Below are 21,310 nucleotides of genomic sequence, written 5' to 3'. Positions count from 1 at the left end.
TCTCGGTTTCTATTCATTGGCTGCAGCTAAAAATTATTTTTATGGCTTCATGACAATATAAATGAGATTTTCCAGAGAAATTTTTGATCAACAGGGACTTTCTTATTTATCTCTTTATTTAGCAAGCTATTCTGCATCGTTTCAATATATGCTAAAAATTATTGGTCAAAGGTTATGCTGACTATATCCCCTCTTCTCCTATGCCCTTTTATGAATATGGGAAGTATTTGAGCTCTTGATTTTATGAAAGAATACAGCTGCCTTTGATAAAAGACTTGCCGCAGTCTGCAAACCTGATACAATCTAGTGCAGTCCTCTGCAGTCCATTAAACTCTAGCATAAACCTCACAGCCAGCAGACTAACTCACGTGCTCCTTTCACAGAGGACTGCATTTTGTATGTACTCATGCAGATGCTATCCAGTGCAGGAGCTCAAGTTTCCTTGCTTTATCATGTAAACAAGCAGAATGTGTATTTTGGGCATGTGATCTTTTTCCTTCTTTGCCCAGAATGTTTCCAAATATGCAAAATAATTGTCCACTGGTTTCCAATATTAAATGTCTTTCCACACAGATCATCTGTAGTCAAAGGTCCTGGCATCCAAACTTCTTATTTTTCAGTTGTGCAGATGATCTTTGTTTCTGTTTAAAAGTTGTTTAGATTTGCAGAAGGATCTGGCTGCTCTAAATGTTCCCAAAAATCAAGTAGCTCCTTTTAGGCTCTTTGGTAACAATGGAGCCCTTAGGGTCTGTGCAGACAATAGTGACAAAACTAGCCAGATACGTATTTTTTTGTCAGCATGTTTAACACCCATTAACAATGTTTTCTTGGGCTTTTGTTTCTACAGCCAAAACACCCMAATCCTGACTGGCGTTACTCTGCGTCCCTAAGGGCAGGAATGCAAAGGTATGTGTTGTTCTTYCAGAGATGAAGGGCAATTCTGTCTGTATCCTCTGTAGAAAGAAGTACCTTATTTTTGTTAGGCTCCATAGATGTCCTAGACTAATGATATCTGTAGGCTGAGACAGAAAGCATCAGAGTTCTGCTGCTGTCTCTTTCAGTCTATAGATATTACAGATTCRTTTTGACTACATCTTATGCTCCAACAGTCCTTCTGCAGATGTGCACATTTGTGGTGTTTGCCTCCTGCTTTTTATAYACTGAATGTCAAGACGCAATTGCTACAATTATTATGTTAGTTAACTGTGATTATACAATTTACGGTTACTTTTAAGCTCCCTGTTATCATCTGTGCTGATGTGTTTCAATAGGCTGCTGTCTGCGGCATTGATTCTGCAGCATTTTCCATCTTGCTGCTTTTYGTTACCATAAAAGTACACTGCTCCTGCAGGCATCTTATTAAGAATATGGTGCAATCAAGGTGATTAAAACAGTTAAAAGGATATTTTGAGCATTTCTTTTCAAAGAAGGCACAATAATGCCATTTCCAAATATTTATATCTTTAAATATCCCTGCTCAGGCATCCCATTCTCTGCTATAATTTTCTATGCAATAGATCTGAAAAAAAGTAAGCCTTTTTTATGGAGCTTTGGTAAAATAATGTCTTTGTTTCCTCTTCCTGAGCAAATTGGCAAACTAGTCTTATTTTCAGGTATACTTTGACATGATTAATAAGACCACGTTGTAAGTTTAGAAGCAACTAAAAGGCTTAAAAATTCCTCATAGCACTAAATGTTCAGCACATCATATTTTCCCCCAAATTTTTTGTTCGATGGGGCYGTGGCCAAACCCATTTCTCCATTATTATTATCCATTATAGAGCTCAAGAGACTCCGTAAGACAGAAAGAAAATGCTTAGGCTCAGGCTCTTCCCTACCCCTGAGACTGTTCAGGAGCCTACGAGCTTCTGCATCTCTGCAGCAGACTCTGGGCTGTGTAAAAAGAAACATAAATCTCAGAGACTTGAAGGAAAGGAAGAGGGAAGGAGCTTGATTTTGYGGCCTGTTGGGTAGAGAAAAATCTGCGTTTATTGGTTTGTTTCTTTTAAGTTCCTCCTGTTAGTTTTTAATCCCTGACTGCATACTGCAAAATAGAGTCTGAGAGAGGATCCAGTAGCAAGAATTCTCCTGCCTGCCTAAACATCTTCTCTACCAATCCACCAAGTCAAGCATCTTCTTGTATATTGTCAGCCTAGCTCTGCAGATTAACATTTTTTTTTTCTAAAAGTAGTTCAAGATTTTGCCTTAAGTTACCTGTACATAAATGTAAAGTAAAAACTCATTTAAACCAATTGGTCCCGCAAGCGGGGAAGCCAATGAAGCCTTTCTGAGAAACTGTGTCTGTGTCACTCTGTTCTCTCATATCAGTAACTCCTGTCCCTCCCTGAGATCTCAAGATTTGAGACTTTGTGGTTTGTCCAGCTTCTGATTTTTGTATGAAATGTAGGAATTTGATGTTACTGGGACCACTGTCATTTGTTAAATTGGCTGAAACTGCCCATTAATTTCAACAGGGAAAGTGGAAAGGAACTGAGGCAGTTGAGCAGAGACAGGGAGAGACGACACTGTCACAGAATCCAGTTTCTCTAAGGAGTCACACAAATAAGAACTTAGTTTTGTATTAAAAAAATAGCATATATTTTATTTTTCTTTATGATGAGGTGCTGATAAATGTGCAGCAATTGCAATGGTGCTTAAAAAAAAMCCATGCTCACCATGCAACCCTGTAAAATTAATATGTAGCCACAGAAGATTGTGTAGCCACAGAAGATTATGAAGATTATGTAGCCACATAAGATTATTTTCTTATTACTTAATTGTTCACCAAACACATACCCATTGCCCAGGAAAGCAAGGTATGTGAGAGTACTATACTAGCAGGGCTTCAGAACTAACTGAGAACTATCTTATTTGTTTTACTGCTAAGTCATCATAAAAGCAAAGACTTCCTTGATAACAATTGCCAATCAGTGCAAGCAAAGCATCCTGGAAATATGTTTGTTTTATAAATTATGCCGCAACTATGTCATAGTAAATAATCAAAAAGGATTTTTGCAAGTCAAGTGAGGTAGTTTTCAAGTGATCCAGCCAACTTTGTTAGCATGATACAATGCTTGCACAGGGACAAATAGTTATGACATTTTGAAGAATAACTAAGAAGGGGAGTGCTATAAAACCCAGGACTTATAGGGACTGTATAATCTAACCATGATATATGCTTATACAGTGCTGTGCATATGGAGGAAGCAGGAATCTTACGTGGAGGACCAGGAGGGCCTGATCAGCAGTGGCCAACAGTCTCCAGTGCTACTGCAGGTAAGGGTGTGAGAATATGGCATATAAATGAGGGAATAATGTTAACTACTTAGTGTATCAGTCTTATTTCTTCTTATAGTTTGTCTCTCTTAGTGAAGACCTTGTAATTTAATTTGTGAACTCTGAATAGCATGGAGTAATTAAGCAAAAATATCTCTTTCTTTAGAAAGCCATAGATAAGCACTGGAGTTTAGAGTCCTTAATTCTATCTCTGACTTTGCCTTTGGATGATATTAGTTTGTGTAACTAGTTCTGTTGTTTCCAATCAGATTCAAAATTTGCATGGTTGGATCTAGAGTTGATTTGCCCTCACTGGAGGGCAAATTTGCACCTGGAGTACTGTGTGCAGTTCTGGGCTCCTCAGTATAAGAGGCATGTGGAGCTTCTAGAGAGCGTCCAGAGGAGGGAAACAAAGATGATTAAGGGACTGGAGCATGTATCATATGAGAAAAGACTGAGTGAGTTGGGCCTGTTTTCTCTGGAGAAGAGAAGGTTGAGAGGCAATCTAGTTAATATGTATAAATACCTGAAGGGTAAATGTAGGGAGGAAGGGGCCAAGCTCTTCTCAGTGGTGGTCAGTGATAGGACAAGGGGCAATGGGTGTAAGTTGAAACACAGGAAGTTCCGTCTCCATGTGAGGAAGAACTTCTTTCCTGTGAGGTGACAGAGCCCTGGAACAGGCTGCCCAGGRAGGCTGTGGAGTCTCCTACTCTGGAGGCCTTCGAAACCCACTTGGATGCCACCCTGTGCCAYGTGCTCTAGGTGTTCCTGCTAGATCAGGGGAGGTGGACTAGATGATCTCTAGAGGTCCCTTCCAACCTTAATGATTCTGTGAGATAACTCGAATAAAATCTACCCTTGGTAGACCCTTAAAGTCCACYTTAGAGTTCTGATCCCTGTGTGACAGCTAGATGAGTACTGTGAGTCCTTTAGAAATTCAAATGAGGACTGAATTCTGGAATTACAGAATTGGGTCAAAGGCCCAGTTCTCCAGCAGAATAAAATGTAAAAGTTGCTTTATTAAATGATGCTAGGTGCAAAGATTTCATTCGACTTAAATGGGAATTTTACTTGAGTGAAAAACTGCAGAGTAGCTTCAGAATTTGCATTCACACTTGCAATTTGCACATGAATTAATAAACCTGTAGTGGTACTGCARAAGGGTTATCTTCTTAAACAGGTTTGGAAATTAGACATAGTAGGCCCCTACGCTGCAACTACCTAGTTATCCTGTGCTTTTTTTCTATTTTAGACTTTGCAGGAAGAACCATTTCTGCACATTATGTRTTTAACTATTGAGTATTCATTTGAAAATGTCACTACAAATACAGGTTGCAAGTACAAAAGATTTCAGCTCCACTAGTCACCTTGGACTGAGCACTTAGTGCATTACCTTATGCCAAACTCAGTATTAGTGCAAAAATTCACCTAGATATTTGTTGGCTAGTAATACCAATTTCTAAGTACCCATAARTATTTGTAACAAAGTCGGATGTATTCAGGAGCTCCATTGCCATTTGGGTCGTAGAGCCCCTTTTCTCTAATGGGATTCCTCTGTGCTAGTCTTTTTAGGTTGAATTATTTTATTTTCATTTTTGGAATCTACACATGTCCAGGTGGGAGAAATAGCATTAGCCTTTGACTTTTGTTGCTCTTTCCTAATCCTTGCAATTCTGGTAAATGAAGCACTAAACCAATGAATACATATCTGCCACACACAGTACTTTAGCATAGCCACAGTCATTGGCTATGAAGAACTGGAGAAAACATGTTAATACTGAATTATAATTTGAGTCCCTCATCACACATCACACATCACACATTTTTAACAATTTATTACACTAGTTTAGTTGAATCTAGCTGCAGCTTGCCACATATACCTGTTTCCATGGTTCTCTATACTGTGCAGGTTYGTGACTTGTGATGTTTTTTGTCAGGTTAACATACAGAGCAGATGCTTCTCAGTACAAGTTCATATACCATTGATAGAGTCATCAAAGCTTTTGCTCCTGACATGTCATTTGCATCTGAATAGAGTTATATCTGAGTCCAGAGAAATCCCTAAATATGCCTGCTATTCATTATCTCTGTTTTTTTCAGCATATGCAGCAGCTACAGGTCTCCATTTCTGATTATTGTAAACAACTTCTGTTCTGTGCACACATGCACCATGCAGTTACTTTAGTTAATTGATTACTCCCAATCACTTTGTCATTAAACCTTTCATTTAATTTAACAAGCTGCAAAAGACCCAGTTAAGATGCTTCATAGAAACAGATTCAGAGTTAATCAATGAGAGCATCCAAAGATGATGTCACAGGACATCACTGCTTTAAGAAGGATGAACAAGTCAAGTGCTAAATCAGTAAATCCTTAATTCCTAAGACATAGCTTTACYCAGTTATCACATGATGTATCAGCACATACATGTTGTGCAAGCAAAATCGAGGCCTCATTTGCACTGACAACAGTCTCATTGACTTAACTGGAAGTGGAGTTCACCCATGCACTGGAGCAAATCTTCATCTTCACTTTTTATTATGCACCRATGAAATTGTTTGTAGCTTCATAATCAGGATCCTTCCAACCAAGGTGGGATGAGAAGCCTCGAACTTCCCTTAAGTAGAAGGTGGCACTAGGTCCAGCTCTGCAGGGCATCTCATTTGCCTTACATGCTGCATAGTGAGTCTAGGATCTGCAGGCAGGATTCTGATTTCTGGTCTCTGGCATCCAGCAGATTTGACAATTACTTCAGACTTTCTATACGTGATCACTCGTTTGTGTAAACTTTATGTTCTGAATGTCTAATAGAAAAACTGTAGCCTGATTTTCAGAAATGCTGGAAGCTCATAATTGAAATAAAAACAATTGAAATAAACTTTAATGCTATAAACATAAACCACCTAAGACGTGGGAAACAAATAGACCTATATAAAACTCAGAGATCTGAGTTAGTGGATATTAGATAAATCCACCTGTATTTCTCTGTGTTCCAGGTTCCAATCTACAATACAGAATTGGTAATACAAGTTGTTTAAAAAAAAAAAAATCTGAAGATGCGTTCATGACAAATGTAACACTCAGGAGAATTATAAGATTTTGTGATTGAAAAAAACAACTATGAGCATTTTTTTAATTTTCTGTTTGATGTAGGCTTTATTTGCATGCAGTAAATAAGTAAATATATGCAGTAGGCCACACATTGTATATATAGGAAAAAGTAGATTTTCATTCAGAGAATGATAGGAATGAATGAGAAAAGGATGTTGTGGAAAAAAATACATTTTAAATATGTAAGTGTCTAGGTAAAGATGATATTTGGAACACTGGTGTGTTTGAAGTCCGTGACAAAGATCTCACTTCAAGAAAGCTAGCATTTCAGTGCCTTTTCATCTAAATACTCAAGACGGGCTGAATTAAGGTTGCGTAGGCAAATGCAGTCCTAAGATATGCTAATTTTATGCTTCTGATTTTGCAGTAGGGATATTCTTCAGGGTATTTCTGTCTTTTTAAAAAATATTTTAAATATAATAAGCTGTGGGAAGAGGGTGATGCATTTTTTTAGAGCACCCTTATGAAAAATAAGTCAGTCTCTGGACCTCAGTATGGGGAGTCCTGCATACTGAAAATTCATGGTGCATATGTGCATACGTTTATCCCTTTGAGTAAGTAAGCAGTAGTAGCAGTAGTCTGATATTCCTTAAAAGAGACAGTTTACTAGTAGATTTCATAGCTACTTATAAAGGGTAGGAGGGAATATTGTAACTAAGGAACCCAGAGTTCAGGTCTGATTCTGAAGTGGACCATACCTCAGTGCTTATATATTCATATGTATATGAATATATATGAACTTATGAATATATATGAATATATATGAATATATATGAATATATATGAATATATATGAACTTATATATTCATAAGTATATAACCGTCATATAAAGATATATATGTCCTCATGCCCCATTGACCCAAGTCTTTGTCTTTCAACACTTGTCTTCTGAAGTTTGTCTCTACGCTAGCTTTTTTTTTTCTCTTTATTCACTGTTTTTCCTGCAGTTCCTTACATCTTTATTCTCTAATCTTTTCATTTTTGCCATGCTACTTAAGATCTTCCAGGTCTAYCTGCACTTATTCTGTCCTGAGAGACTGTCTGTCCTCTTAGGTTTTATGCTTGGTACCACAGTTGACCTGGAATAGATTTCTGTAATTCTCTGAAGGTAGTTCATGCTGTAACTAGGCATGAAGAGGAGGTCAGTGAACAGAGCGTGAGCTGCAGAATAAATGATAAAYGTTCAAAATAAGAATTAAAACTAGCTTTAAGTACAGCACGTAGGCAAAATGATCTGAAAAGTAAGCTGTGTAGAAAGAAAGGGAAAGGGAATACTTGAGTGGATTCCAAGGAAAGTGAGTAAGAATAATGGAGAGAGAAGGAAGAGGAAGGAGAAGGAAATCCTATAATTAGCTAGTGAATTTCTGCATAGCATTGCATGTTCCACTTAGGAATTTGTATTCCAGGCAAATTAATTCTGATTGAGGAAGACTCTTCCTTAAAAAAAGATGCACTTTCTTGCAATGGAGCGAAATGAGAAAGGCCCAGATGGARACATTAGTCTAAGCAAAGCAGAGGCCAGCAAAAAATGGGACCAAGAGATCTGAGAAAGGAAATCTAAAGGCATGGAGAAGAGAAGAGGAAAAAGCTGACAATAGGAAAGTGAGCAAAAAGGAACTGTGAGGGAGAAAAAAAGTAGAAAATGGTGCTAGAAGTTCTACAGATGGCAGATGGCATCAGGAATGGGATAGATAGTAAACTTGAGTGACAACTGAAAATAGGTCTCTGGGGAAGAAAGGTGTCACACCGAGACTGGGTAATAAGTTCTGGCAAAGGGGAAAGAAAGCTACATTGAGGTTGCCTCTTCTTTCCATTGAATGTAATGTTTTGATCTCTCCACATCTTTGAATCCATGTAGCACCACTGTAGAAGGGAATGAATGATTTTTTTTTTTCTTTCAGTTTGACCCTTTCCTTGCTACAGGAGACAGTTTTCTTGAAATTCGGTAGGCATAACACTGCTGTAGCAGCACCTGGGAGACCACAGTATTGTCAAAGGATCCTAGTTTCTGAAATGTCTTTCTAAAAATTCTGTTTAAAGAGAAAGAAAATAACAATTCAGAGTGCTAGGAGACACCTCACATGTATCATTTCATATCATATAGCTTTATGTTTTGTTGTAAATAAAGAACCCTTTTTTTTCCCCTAAATGTCAGTGAGTTTTCATTAACCTTCTGCAAATGATCTTCCTTATCTAAAAGAAAAGGATTGAGATTCCTCAAGCAGYCCAGCAGGCACTGCAGAGAACGTGCAAGGGCTGAAAATGCTGCTTCCTTGGGACTACTAAAGGTTAATTTACAAATAACAGCAGAGGAGGCTGGTCTGGCTTATCAGTTTATTGATTAAGGCTATAAAACTTAATAACCAATCAGCAACCCAGAATACAGTACTGGGATCTTGTTTTTTTGCAGTTATTTAGAATGGAAAGAGCTAGAGAGTGCAACTGTGTACTCCTATATATTGATTTCTGTTAACAACCAATTTTTCGTGGCATTTTATAATTCCTGCATTTAAAACCACATATACTTATGTATCAAAATACCTGTGCTAAGAACTATATCTCTGTAGTCTTAGAAGCGTTGTCTGTATGATGTAATATTTTGAAGGGAAATATAGGGAAAAGTATAGAAGAGCCAAGTCATTTGTGTTGCTTGTAAAAACTTTCCCATGTAGGGTCTGGAGCAGTGATGCTATAGTGAAATAGGAACAATTTGCTAGCACTGTATAAGGCTTAAATCCTTTCCTTTTATTTTATCTTTTGACCTTGGTCATTGACATCTCAAGTCCACTCCGTCTAGTTACTTAAGGGTTTGAGGTGATGCTCAGGCAGCGGCGTCTTCTTTCCATTCTCGGTGTACTTGTATTCCCAATACACTCCTAGTACACTTCCCRTTCCTCTGCTTTCCACGTTTTTTCCCTCCATTTTTACCTCTTTCATGTTACTCTCTGGTTTGCCAAGTGTGCATCTCTCTCCATACTCTTCTTTGGAACTTTGTTCTCTTCACTCCGATCTCTTCCTACTCATCTGTCCCRTGCGTCTCTCCTCTGTTTTATTATTCCATGAGCACTCAAAAGCAGGTCACTGGCTTGGCCGAACATGACCTTTTCTGTATTTCACATCAAACTAAGGATCTTCTCTGATAAACGCTTCTCATTTCTGACAGCCCACTGGAAGTCTGGCTGACAATAGGAAAGGGAGCAGAAAGGAACTGTGAGGGAGAAAAAGTCCTTCTGGCTGAGKATTCCAGATGCTGTTTGGTCTGAAGAAAGGCATTCGAAATCAGAAAGATTTTTTCAAAAAAACATGTCAGAAATATTTAAATATTAGTATGGTAGATACAGCTTGGCATTGTGATTATTATTTTAAAGGAGTTTTGATCTTTCCGACCCGGAGCACACATCTGCTTCACCATATGCAAAACATGGTTGAAACAGCAGTTTGGTCTCCCAGTATTTGCAGCCAGGACTAGGTAAATGAATTTACATTTCTGTTCAGATGAATGATTAAGCAATGAAAAGAGGAATGACAGATGGTATTTTACAGAAACTGCATCATGATCTAGCTATTGTTAAATTTACTTTCTCTTGTGTTATTCTCCTCTTAGCTCTAAAAAAAAAGAATTATTTCCGTGAAAATACATATGTGATCTTTGGCAGGGCCCATTATTTTTCAGTGGAGGCAACAAACTGCATCAGGTTACATGGATGAAAGATTTAATAATGTGTGATACCTTTGTCTTTGGAGGATTATGGTAAAAAAAAAAAAAAAAAAAAAAGAAAAGAAAAGCAAAGAGAGAGAACTCATCAAAATGTAGGAAACGCTAATCCTGGGCACTTCAGATTTGTGTGATCTATTTCTCTTGAAAAGATTTGACATATTTGACTAAGTTTTGGATTTCATTTTATCCATGAAACAAACTGGCCTTGGAAGAGTCTATGCCTTCAAAGATTGTGGAGAATTCTTAATTTCACCTGTTGCAAAGATTTATGCTAGAAAATTAACCTTTCTCCTCAGCCCTGTGCGATGCTGAATATATCTATGCATCATGTAATTTAAGCAAAACGAAAGATCTGTGCATGAAAACCTTTCATTAAGATCAGGGCTGTATTTATCCCTAACTAGAAGCAGCTGTTACGATGACCATGTCTAACTTAGTCTTCACATAGAATGACTCTTCCAATACAGGTTTCTCAAAGGCTCATGTAAGACTAGAAGATACATTTGACATATTATTAATATAGGAAACTTGTAAAATTTTTGAATCGCATGAAAGCTGGAGTATCAGGAGACCAGATATTATTCTAGGACTGAATAATATGAAGTAATCATTCCAAACCTGCTCTTTTAATGAGTGGGGAGGCAAAAGACTATATGCAGACAATTACTAACCACTCTAGGAAGCAGTAATTTCAAACTTGGGACAAATCATAGTACCTGAAAGTAGACAGCCAGCCTGGAAGCTTCATTTCTGGTTTGGGTTATGACAAAAGCAGAAAGCAAGGGACGCAAAACTAGTGTTGAAAGATGGGATGTAGGCACAAGGGAGAAAGGCAAGTGGGGCTGGCCTTGTAGAGGACACAGCCTGCAGCTAAAGAGTGATGATGCAGAGCTGGAACTCGGAGGAACTCATTGAGGTTCAAACCTGCATGACAAACTCTTAAGGATCAAACATGCAAATGACCAATTTCAGAACTGGCATTCAGTGTAGACACTTTATATTAACTTTAAGGACTTATATCGGCTATAGCATTGCCAGGCAAGGTCTAGCTAGGAGAAAGTGTAACAGTGACTCCTCACTTAATCAGTTTAGCTTTTCCTATACCATCCCTTTGCTCCTTCAAAATGCAAGTTACACTTGCATCTGAAAAAACTCTTCTCTTCTGCCAACTATTACTAACTCTACTCCTCATTTGAAGAACAAGGAACAAAGATTTCTTGCAATGTAATTAATTTTAATTATTATTAACTTTGTTTACCTCCATAATTGCCATTAGYTGCTTAACTATTCAGATAAAACACCAACAGCTCCACATAGTTCAGCAAGTTTTGCATCCTGATTAACCTGGTCTCTAAAAGTAATTCATATCCCAAATGACAGTGGAAACGAGCAAACGTGAGCACAGCACTTCTTAGTGAAAAACAGATTTGAAGGATGATTCAAATGATTCCTAAATATCTGGAAGGAAATTCTTTTGTAATTAAAAATTATGCCCAATTTTCAAATCTAAGCAACTTTTGCTTTTGTCTCGCTGTCTGTTGCTCTAGGCTTGTCCTTTTGTGTGATCCTGACAACAGTACCAGCAATTTTATGTCTTGCATGCCTATGGGTAAAATTCTGCAGCTATGCAGAAGACAAGAATTTTGTTTCCTGTGCCCCTTATTTTCCCAGAGGTTTCAATAATAATTAAATAAATACATATTCACTCTCTTGCAGCTGTACTACCTTGGGTTATGATCTTGTCAGAATTTATAAGCTAAMCAAGTAGTTATCTGGTCAGTACTTGAGGGAGTTGATGCTAATCAAATTGTTTCCACATGAGCTTACAGCTGCTTTGTCCCTGTTGTGTCTCCTTTTCTGGTTGTTTTTCTCTCCACTGATGTATTTAATGCTGTGGTCTTRATTTGTTTCGTGTTAGATTTTTTTTAAAAGACCAAAAAATGTTTTTTTAAATRTTAAATTGACATTTCATATTCATGATCCCAGAGAAATTTAAACCCTGCTGTATCTCTTCTAGTTTTATTTGCTTATCTTCTAGAAAATAGGGAAATAGAAGAAAAAAAATGATTTTTTTTTTTGATCTGAAATATGTTTATATCTCAACTGATGGAAGAAGCAGAGGGTGAGGGAGGACAGACCTCTTGGTGATAGTACATCCTCCTCTAATGGATATCTGCCTGTGTGCAGCACTTTGCACACAGGGTGCTGCACACACTTTGCTGCACACAAGGGTCATGAATGTATTTTTCATGTGTTTGTTTTTGTAACCCGCACGTCCTCACAGAAAGGACTGGGCCCTGCTTCAGCGGCCGTTATTAATGTTGTGGCAGTAGCTCTCAGTCAGACAGCCCCACACAAAGCCCCTGTGAATAGCAAAAAAACAAGCCTTGCCTCAGGGAGTTTGCCATTTACATGACCAGGACAGCCAAAGTCTGAGAAAATAAGGGAAACGACATGGTTATTATCCTGTTTACTTAAAAAAAAAAAGAAAAAAAAGAAAAAAGAAAGAAAAAAAAAGTAGAAAAAAAATTAGAATGATTCTCCTCAGAATTCTCTTGGGCAAAGTCAAAGACTGGATCAACATCTGCCCTCCCTAAAACATTCCCACTGCATCAGGGAGGAGCAAAGTCACAGAGCTTTAAGCAAGTCCCTGATGCCGTCCTTGTTCGCTCCTCTGCAGCCTGCTGARCCAGAGACCCCTTTTGGTCAGAGCTTCCTGAGCCCTGTGTAATCCTTGTCCCAGCCTTTGTGTTTCACTACTATGCTTGCAGACCCTCCACACACAGGGTGAGATCTTCTGCAGTCCTATTTCTAAAGTGTTGGGCAGAGATAGCTCCAGATTCTTCTCAGCTGTTACATTTCCATGGCTGGGGTCACCTCCCTGATCTCTTTGCTGTATTTCTGCTGGAGTCAGACTGGCAGAGCAGAGCTACATGGAGCAGAGCCAAGGCTGGAGCTTCACTAATGTTCCTATTTTTCCTGCACATGCCTTGACTATTGACATAACATTGGCCTGGAGATGCTGAATTTCCTATGAGATGTGAACTGTTAAGTCATTCAGTCATTACTTGTGTGCACTCAAGGGGTGTGATGAGGGATGTAGAACAGCAACAGCAGCATGCAGAGGCATCCCCCTCATTATGGGGATTTAATGCTCAGGAAAAACAAGGCTCAGGATGTGGATGAAATGAATCTGTGTGCAGCTTCTCTGCTCTTGTCTTGTGTGATTACAGTCACCCATCCCTAAAAGCATCCCCTTTTTAGCATGCACACGAAGCTCAGAAAGTAAATGGGTTGAAGAAGAAGAAGAAACACATCGTGCTCTTGTGAAATTTCTCATGTTTGTGTTGGGAAAAAAAAAAAAAAAAGCTGCTTCTGCATATACAAATAGATAGGGGAAGCAGGGGAGCCTTTGTGGAAACTGTGGTATCYTGTGCATGCCCCTAGCTCACCATGCGAGCTGTGCCACCATCGGAGGGGACTGCAAACCCATGAACAGGGGCAGTCCAGCCGCCAGCTAGCACTGCCAAGGAGGCAAGAGCAAGGGGCTGTGTTTAGAACATGGCAAAACTAAACTGCTTATATTTTGAGGAAAAATATAAGATTTTTCCTTATAAAAAGGAAGGAAAAAATTTTTTGAGGATTTTTTTTATTTTCTTTGAATTTTTTTTTTTGAATTTTTTTTTGGAGGAAAAATATAAGATTTTTCCTTTCCATCCAGGAAAAGATGCAGTGCTTCTTGTTCATCTCTGCAGAGTGCTGCTGCTTCATCTTGAGTCAATGGCCTAGTTCCATCTCGTGCCTGCAGAGAAAGGAAGGAAGGGAGGTAGATTAGGAAGCAAATCCTGCACTSATGGGTTCACAGGAGCTTTTGGGAAGTTTCTGTTGCAGGGAGAGGGCTGGATTTGAGGGGCTACGGAGGGAGTTGAGGCTACAAGTAATGGCTAAGCCTCAGTGAGGGAACCCYGGAGCTTGCACAGTACTGGGCTGGGAATGGTGCCAGTGATGCAGCTAATCTTCKTAGGCTCCCCTAGACCATGAATGGCAGGCAAGGTTCTTCCCACTTCCCTCTGCACATTTCTCCCTAGAGCTATTAGGTGGCTGATGCATTTCCCATCTAGCAATACTTTCTTATCCTGTAATCTCACCTCCTTGTCCTAATACTGGGTCATATGAATTGTATATTCTAAGTTCATTCATTTTTTACAGTATATATATATATTGTATATATATAATACACAATTACTTCCAAGGGGCAGGTTCTCCAAATAGTCTCAGGCTTTTARCCTCTAGATTTCTAACATATTAAGGAGTCACTTGGAAATCAAGAAACCATAAGCTGAGCTCAAAATCTATCAAAGCCAAATCTTGAATTTTCTTTAATTCTCTTGATTTTTTTTTTTTTTTGTCTTTTTATTGTACACAGATCACTTGGATAAGAGAGCTGAGGTTAAGAAAAGAGCAGAATTCTGTAAGATGTGRAATAAAACCAGGGTGTTAGAGGAATGTCAAGGACTGTATTAAAATATTAATATTTTAAAATTAAAAGATTCATACTATCCCACTTTTCTTTCAAGCACCACACGCAAACTTTAGAGTACTTCATTTAAGACACAATTGCAAAGGTTCTTTATACTTTAAACACCCCTTAGGGTCTGCAGTTGCAAATTACCCTCTCTACCCTTCTGCTCTCACTTTATCACTGCCTCTGGCTATATTACTTTTCAGTGATCCTGTAAGCTTCTGAGAGCAATTGTCTGTCATTTTATTGGTAAATCAGCATGCATYCCTGTAGTGGTGTTTAAATGGTAACAATTACTGACCACAGTAACTGAACACTTTGATTTCGGTGTTCGCAGGACCATTTCTAGATACTCCTGTTGTCATCTCAGACAGCACGAGCAGACAGTGTCACTGTAATCAATGTCCTTCTGAACACCTAGAGCCAAGCATATCCAGTAGAGATGACTAASCTGGCCCAACAAAATAGCCTGCAACTGCAGCACAAATAGGGCATCAGCAGAGATACAGCAAGAAAAGGACAGTGATAGCACCACAGCCCAATTCAGGTTTCCAAGGGGGTTGTTCTCTCTAGCTATTTTGCATTATGTTGTCTCTTTGTAGAAAAAAACCCTGTTTGGTAGGTTATTATCTTGCAATGTAAATTTATGCTAGGTAAGTAGCAGAGGTTAAGTGGCAGAGGTATGGCTGGAAAGAGAGGAATGAAAACAAGTGAGCAGCATTATTCTCAAATGCTTTATCTGCCTCACTTATTCCCAGACTTCACTGCCGTTGGGAGAAGTAAAGCACCGTGGACAACATCAAAATCATTTTATTTCCTTCCTACTACGAGTCTATCTTATTTGCTGCAGGAAAAGAAAGGTCAGAGGTTTTTCACAAGATAACACACTGCTGTTCTGCCCTGGTTCCCTGTCTTTACCTCTCTGARGGATGCAGGTGAAGTCACAAGCTAAGACTATTCTCAGCAGTTAAGCTTGGAGGCATCACAAAGGACATTAATGTCGTTCCAAGCTGTGAAATTGATGCATCCATCCTCGTGCACAGCTGGAAGACTTAGAAAGGAAACTACCCACCTCTAGGCTCAAATAAAATAATTTGATGGTGCTAATCCATTTCCCCCACAGGCCATTTACCACCTCAAAGAAAACACCATCACAATTGACACTAATTGGCAGTCCTAGCAGAAAAGCAGGTGAGACATGCAGCCCAAATCCACACAGGTCAACTGCTGATCTCTTTTGAGGCATGTTGGCTGGGCAGCATGATAGGAAGATTGAATCATTTCTGCCAGTCTTGTGTTTGTTATCAGTATAACTTGTCTTCCTATCCATGAATTTTATGTTTCTTTGTTTTTTTGACGTCTTTTTGTGTATCTTCAGAAATCTAATTTTAAAAGACCAATCCTTATCAAGGTTTACAATTAGCATCTTTATGCTTGGCTAGTATTCAGATCCCAGATGACAAGCTTGACTTTATTCAGACCCCAGATGACAAGCAGATGCAACAGACAGTTATAGAACCTGCATATAGGTCCTTCATAGCTATGAAATGAGGTCAGTCCTGGTTGGAGATCTTCTTTGATGATAATTTAATTGTAGCCTATAACATTTTCTTTTCATTTGTTTGTTTCCCCAGAATTACTCTTTATTTTCAAAATTCTTCACAGTTCTTTCATGTAGAGTGAAAATCACCAGAAACTGGGATGCAGGTATAAGTGAAATGGAGTTGTTTCTGTCTCCAGCATTGTTTGCTACATACAAAGCTTCCAGGCAGACCTTGGAATGTGTTATGCTTATGTATTAAAGAAGAGATAGAAAGAGRCAATTAAAGAGTCCAAAATATCTCTCCAAAAAAGAGCTGTAACCAGCCTATGTTAAACAAATCTTTGCTGCTAAGTATGCCTGCAGAGTTGCTAGGAAACCATAACAAAAATCTCTCTTTTTTTTTTTTTAAGTATATAGGAATATTTAAAGCATGACAAGATTTTGCTGCTATTCCTTTCTTTTCTTGTGATTRATGTGACAACATACGTGGAGGATGGAGAAAGAAAGAGAGGCTACATAAAGTAGAGCTTGGAGAGCACACACAGAAGCTTATCTCTGTTTCTATGCATGTAGTCCTACCAGTATTGCACAAATACTTTTGCTAATAAAGAATCATTTTTCAGACTGAGGAAAATGGCATAATTCCATGCTCTTATCCAGTTTGTACCCCAAGAAACATGGTGCCTGCTGGCAAGGAAAATAGTGAGGCTAGTAATAGGGAAGAGCTTGTGTTTTACTGGTAGACAGAACATTTCAGGCAGCCTGTGCAGACCATGTGAACAGGCTTTGGGTATTTCCGTATCAGCTTATACCAGTCCAAGTCTGGGCTTTTGGGGTTTGCCTTATCAAAAGATGCTGTGATCCAGTCCTTACACAAAGCGGCACTGTTTTTCTTCTGGTTATACAGTTAGCCAGTAAGGAAGCTGGTCTGACTGAAGAGAATTTTTTCACAAGGTTAGTTTTCAACTCAGTTASCTGATGATAGGAACTAGTCCTGACACAAAGAGAATCAGGGATCCGGCAGTCTAGACTTTATTYGGTTGTGTGGAACTGCACCTTCGAAACAAAGGACTATTGTGCTTGTAGAGAAACAACCTTGCGAAAACACAGCAGGCAGAGGAAATAAGTTCTGATTTTGTTGTAGAGATGTCCATAGAAGATAATGAAGAGGAAAGGAAGATAAGGGTTTTCATTATTTCAGTGAGAAGAACAGAAAAAAATGAATAAGATACCATTTCCAAGATGAATGAAACATTTGATAAGAGGATTGGGAAGTACAGTAACCTCCCCCTTAAATACGCTGTTTTTTCCTTGTGAGAAAGAAGTAGAATATTGAATAGGTGTCTATATGAGGAACCTCCAGCACTGGAGACAATGAATTCCAAAATTAGAGAGGCTTTCTCTACTCTATGCTTAGGCTAGTTCCTCACATTACAGTGAGCTTGGAAAAATACTGAACATTTCTCCCATTTTCTACCTGGTTTTCTGCATTTTCTACCATTTTCTGCTATCTGGTTTGCCTACGGCCAACCTCAGATGAACAAAAAGAATGTAGTTCAGTTTGGAGGCCATTCCAAAAAACTCTGGACAGAAACAGAGGGAGCGTTTGCTTTTATCCAACTTTGGTCACCTGTGATGTAAATGACATCATTCAAGTTGGTCATTCAAGCTCCTGAGCTGGGCAAACAAATTTCAGTGGAAAGAAATGACATGCTTGTATTTAATCTGGCTAAAATAGATTAGGTAAAGTGTGTCCACCAAGTTTCTACCTCTATATTATTSAAGATGTGTACCACGACTAGCTGAAATGTTGAGATCTATGTTGTATAGAAAGGCCAAAATATGCAGAGGCACAACATCTGCATCCTTACTTAAAAAAATTCTACCCTGTGCTGGGGAAGACAAGTTGGGTAAAACACAGTATAAGGAAGCAGAAAACTCTTAAGTTTGGATTCTGTAACTATCCAGGGTGATTTAAGGGCAAGCATATGCAGTGCCTGGTGATGTGGAAACTTCCAGTGGAGACCTGTGATATGATTTTAGCAGATGCAGGCATTATYGGTGGATATACTTGTCAGAGGAGAGCTGCCGGGCATTCATATTTGCAGTTAGTCTATTTGATCAATGACCAATTCAATTTCAGCTGGRTTGTGCTGCCAGCTGTGATATGATCAGCAACATGCCTAAGCAGCAGTATTGAATTAGAGAACATGACCAAACGCTGGTGTTGTGTAACAGAACTATTTACTGGCTAGTGGGCAATTGCGGGCTGTCTAGAAGAAACCTACTAACCATGAGACACCGTTGCTTGGAATTTGCAGCTGGCAGGACAGGCCTTGCAAGCGACTGCAGTGCTGCCTGAGCATATTCATATGAGGAGAGAAAGGTGAACTCGTTACGGGTTTTTCATCTGCTTTTCAAACACTCTAAGGATAGGTTTATAAGAGCAAGCTGAAGTTAAAAGAAAATCCACTGTCCAGTCCATGTGACCACTGAAAAGGAGATGGCCATCAAATGTAAGAAAACCACTCTAGAAGGAACTAAAAGATCTGTGAGGTAGAGACATYATTATAGTCATAAAATTATAAAAATGGATCAACATCAAACTGATTAAAAAACAAATACACTCACACACACAAAAAAAACCCCACGACAGATATATAGAGATTCAGCCATYATAGATCATGTCTTAAATGAGGACTTGGAAATAATAACTACTGAAAAATAAAAATAAAAATGTCTCCAATGATACTGATAATTATGAATGTATAAATACAGTTCTCCGCAGGAGTTTTGGCACTCTAGTCAAGTCAATGTAGAATATAGTGCTGATGCTTAAATACTAAATTTTATGTATCTTGTGTTTTCCATTTTGGTTGTACAATTATTTACTCTGCATATATTGGGTTAGTAACTAAGATCAGCTCAGATACTGCATTTTTGTTCCTATGCAAAGCACTTCTACATTCACGGGAAGCTGAGGAGACAAGAGAGGATCAATTGTGTTTTGTGTGGCCTCTGTTAACTTTGAAGAGAGGAAAACATTGCAAGTTTTTCAGATACTAGACATGTGGTCTAAGACTGCATTTTTTTGCCATTTGTAAATATGAAAGATGTATAGCATAGGCTAAAATAAGCAGAATATTTGATTGCCGAAAGAAATTCAATGCCTGTGAAAGATGGCAAATTGCTCCACCTGGCAGCATGGTCTGTTGTTTACTGCAGAGGAGTGGAAGTGGGTAGAATATTGGGTCTTTTTTGCAAACTTGCTTGGGGCTTATCTTTGACCTGAAAGAGCTGTGTTAGCAGCTGTTGGCCCTTTCCTGTCTCACTTCTTGATTATCTTCAGCTGTTGATAATAAGAGTTGATGTTAATAAGGGTTGTTTCTAAGGTTGTTAATCAGAAAAATAAATAAATAAATAAATAAATAAATAAATAGATAGATAGATAGATAAATAAATAAATAAATAAATAAATAGGTAAATAAATAGGTAAATAAATAAATAAATAAATGCTGCCACTGTTATCTGTGGTGTCAAGATTGGTTCCCTCTAGCACTCATCAAAGAGCCACCAGGATGTGTGACATATGTCATAAGCTGTAAGTAAAAGGCTCCAAACTGTATTAATCACCAAAACCTCTAAAGATTTTAAGAGCATAAATCCTAGTAAATAATGAGTTAGGATTTCAGAATAACCGATTTTCACCTTTATGCCCAGATAACAGTCTGAATGTACAAATAGAGTTTCCAGATGAGAATGTCACTGCCTAATCGAGAGAAACATATTCAGGTCATGTGCCAGATGCAGTTATGCAGGATAGCCGTGGAGGTCCATGCAGCCTTTAGGGAAGCAGCATAATACTGAAATCCTGAAAAAAAAAAAAAGAAAAAAAGAAAAAAAAAACCCCAGGAGACTGATGCATAGACCTGAAGAAAGTCATTGGAAGGTATTTTTCTGTCTTGTAAACCATGATTATTCATTACTCAGTCGTGTGATTCTGAGATGCAAGCTCTTCATCGCCTGGGTCTACTTTTATAAAAGCAGTTGCTCTCTTCCTAGGAGTAGTGCATGGCATGTTCTGTCTGCCACAGATGCCTGGGTAAGAGGGAGCACCTGTTAGAAAATTCATGATAATGCAGAGAACAGGATGGATAAGCAGACCATGAAATTGCACTGGGTCTGTCCCGTGCTACCAAATATTCAAAAATTAAGCCTCAAACAGAGAGTGTTTTTAAAACTCATTTAAAAACTATTTAAAAGTCAGTCTTCATTTTCAATAAAAACAGAGAGTWCCTTTTATTTGCTTTGTGATCTGTAAACTCTCAAAAATAACTTTTTTTTCCCCCATGAAATCAGAGTGTGACACAACCACCTAACTATTGACGTTTGAGTAAAGTTACTAATTTTCTGATAATTAGCAGGGTGAATGGGTGTGATTTGGTCCTATGGTGCAAAGACTAGAGCACAAAAATCTCATGTGAGCAGAAAAAGCCAGATCCCTCAGGCTGAGTCTGGAAGCTCAGGCTGCAGTTTATGTTCTTTCATTATTTAGTTCTGATTAAAATAAGGCAGTCATAAGGGGACAAGTCTGACTCCATTCTGTGTGTTTAGACCTTGGTACACTATGGCAGTGCCACTTGCTCAGTTTTTTTCTTTATTAATGCAGCTTTCATACRGAGTCCAAAGCAGAATTACCTGGGGAACAGCTGAAAACTCACATATATGCTAATAATAGCTGAGATTTGGAGGAAGGAAATGGTGATTCAGGTTTGCTTCAGAAGACAGACACTAAAGCAAAGCTAATTCTCTAGTGGGCGGAACAGGAAGGATATTTGAGAGGATTGTGCAGCTGATTCCTGTGTTAGTTTTAGTGGGGAAAAACAGTATTTATTGCCTCAAGAAAACTGCAGATTAGGCTGCAGATGTAGATGCCTAAACAGGTTTCAATAGGTGAATTTGGGCCCTGGTATGGCCTTGGCCAAAAAAAAAAAAAAAAAACAAAAAAAAAAAAAAAGGAAAATTCATCCCATCTGGCACCATTTCATATTGTTATATGAGTAAGTGGGTCCCAGATGAGGAATGAAACTGAGCAATTCACAGATTTTATTGTCTTTATATATATATATATATATATAT

The 21,310-nt window shown here is 38.4% G+C and overlaps 1 protein-coding gene across 1 annotated transcript in view; it reads left to right on the top strand.

The window, feature by feature from the left end:
• Nucleotides 1-21,310, top strand: part of PCDHAC2 (protocadherin alpha subfamily C, 2) — a 45,535-nt gene that overhangs the window by 9,578 nt on the left and 14,647 nt on the right. The window contains exons 2-3 of the mRNA XM_026047341.1: nucleotides 848-906; nucleotides 3,188-3,276. Of these exons, the coding sequence (XP_025903126.1) occupies nucleotides 848-906; nucleotides 3,188-3,276 (148 nt within the window). The remainder of the gene's footprint in view (nucleotides 1-847; nucleotides 907-3,187; nucleotides 3,277-21,310) is intronic.

Source organism: Nothoprocta perdicaria, unplaced genomic scaffold, assembly GCF_003342845.1.
Source record: "Nothoprocta perdicaria isolate Ctin4 unplaced genomic scaffold, notPer1 scaffold_492, whole genome shotgun sequence".
Lineage (NCBI taxonomy): Eukaryota > Metazoa > Chordata > Aves > Tinamiformes > Tinamidae > Nothoprocta > Nothoprocta perdicaria.
The sequence above is the reverse complement of the archived record's forward strand: the minus strand, read 5'-3'. Positions and strand labels throughout refer to the sequence as shown.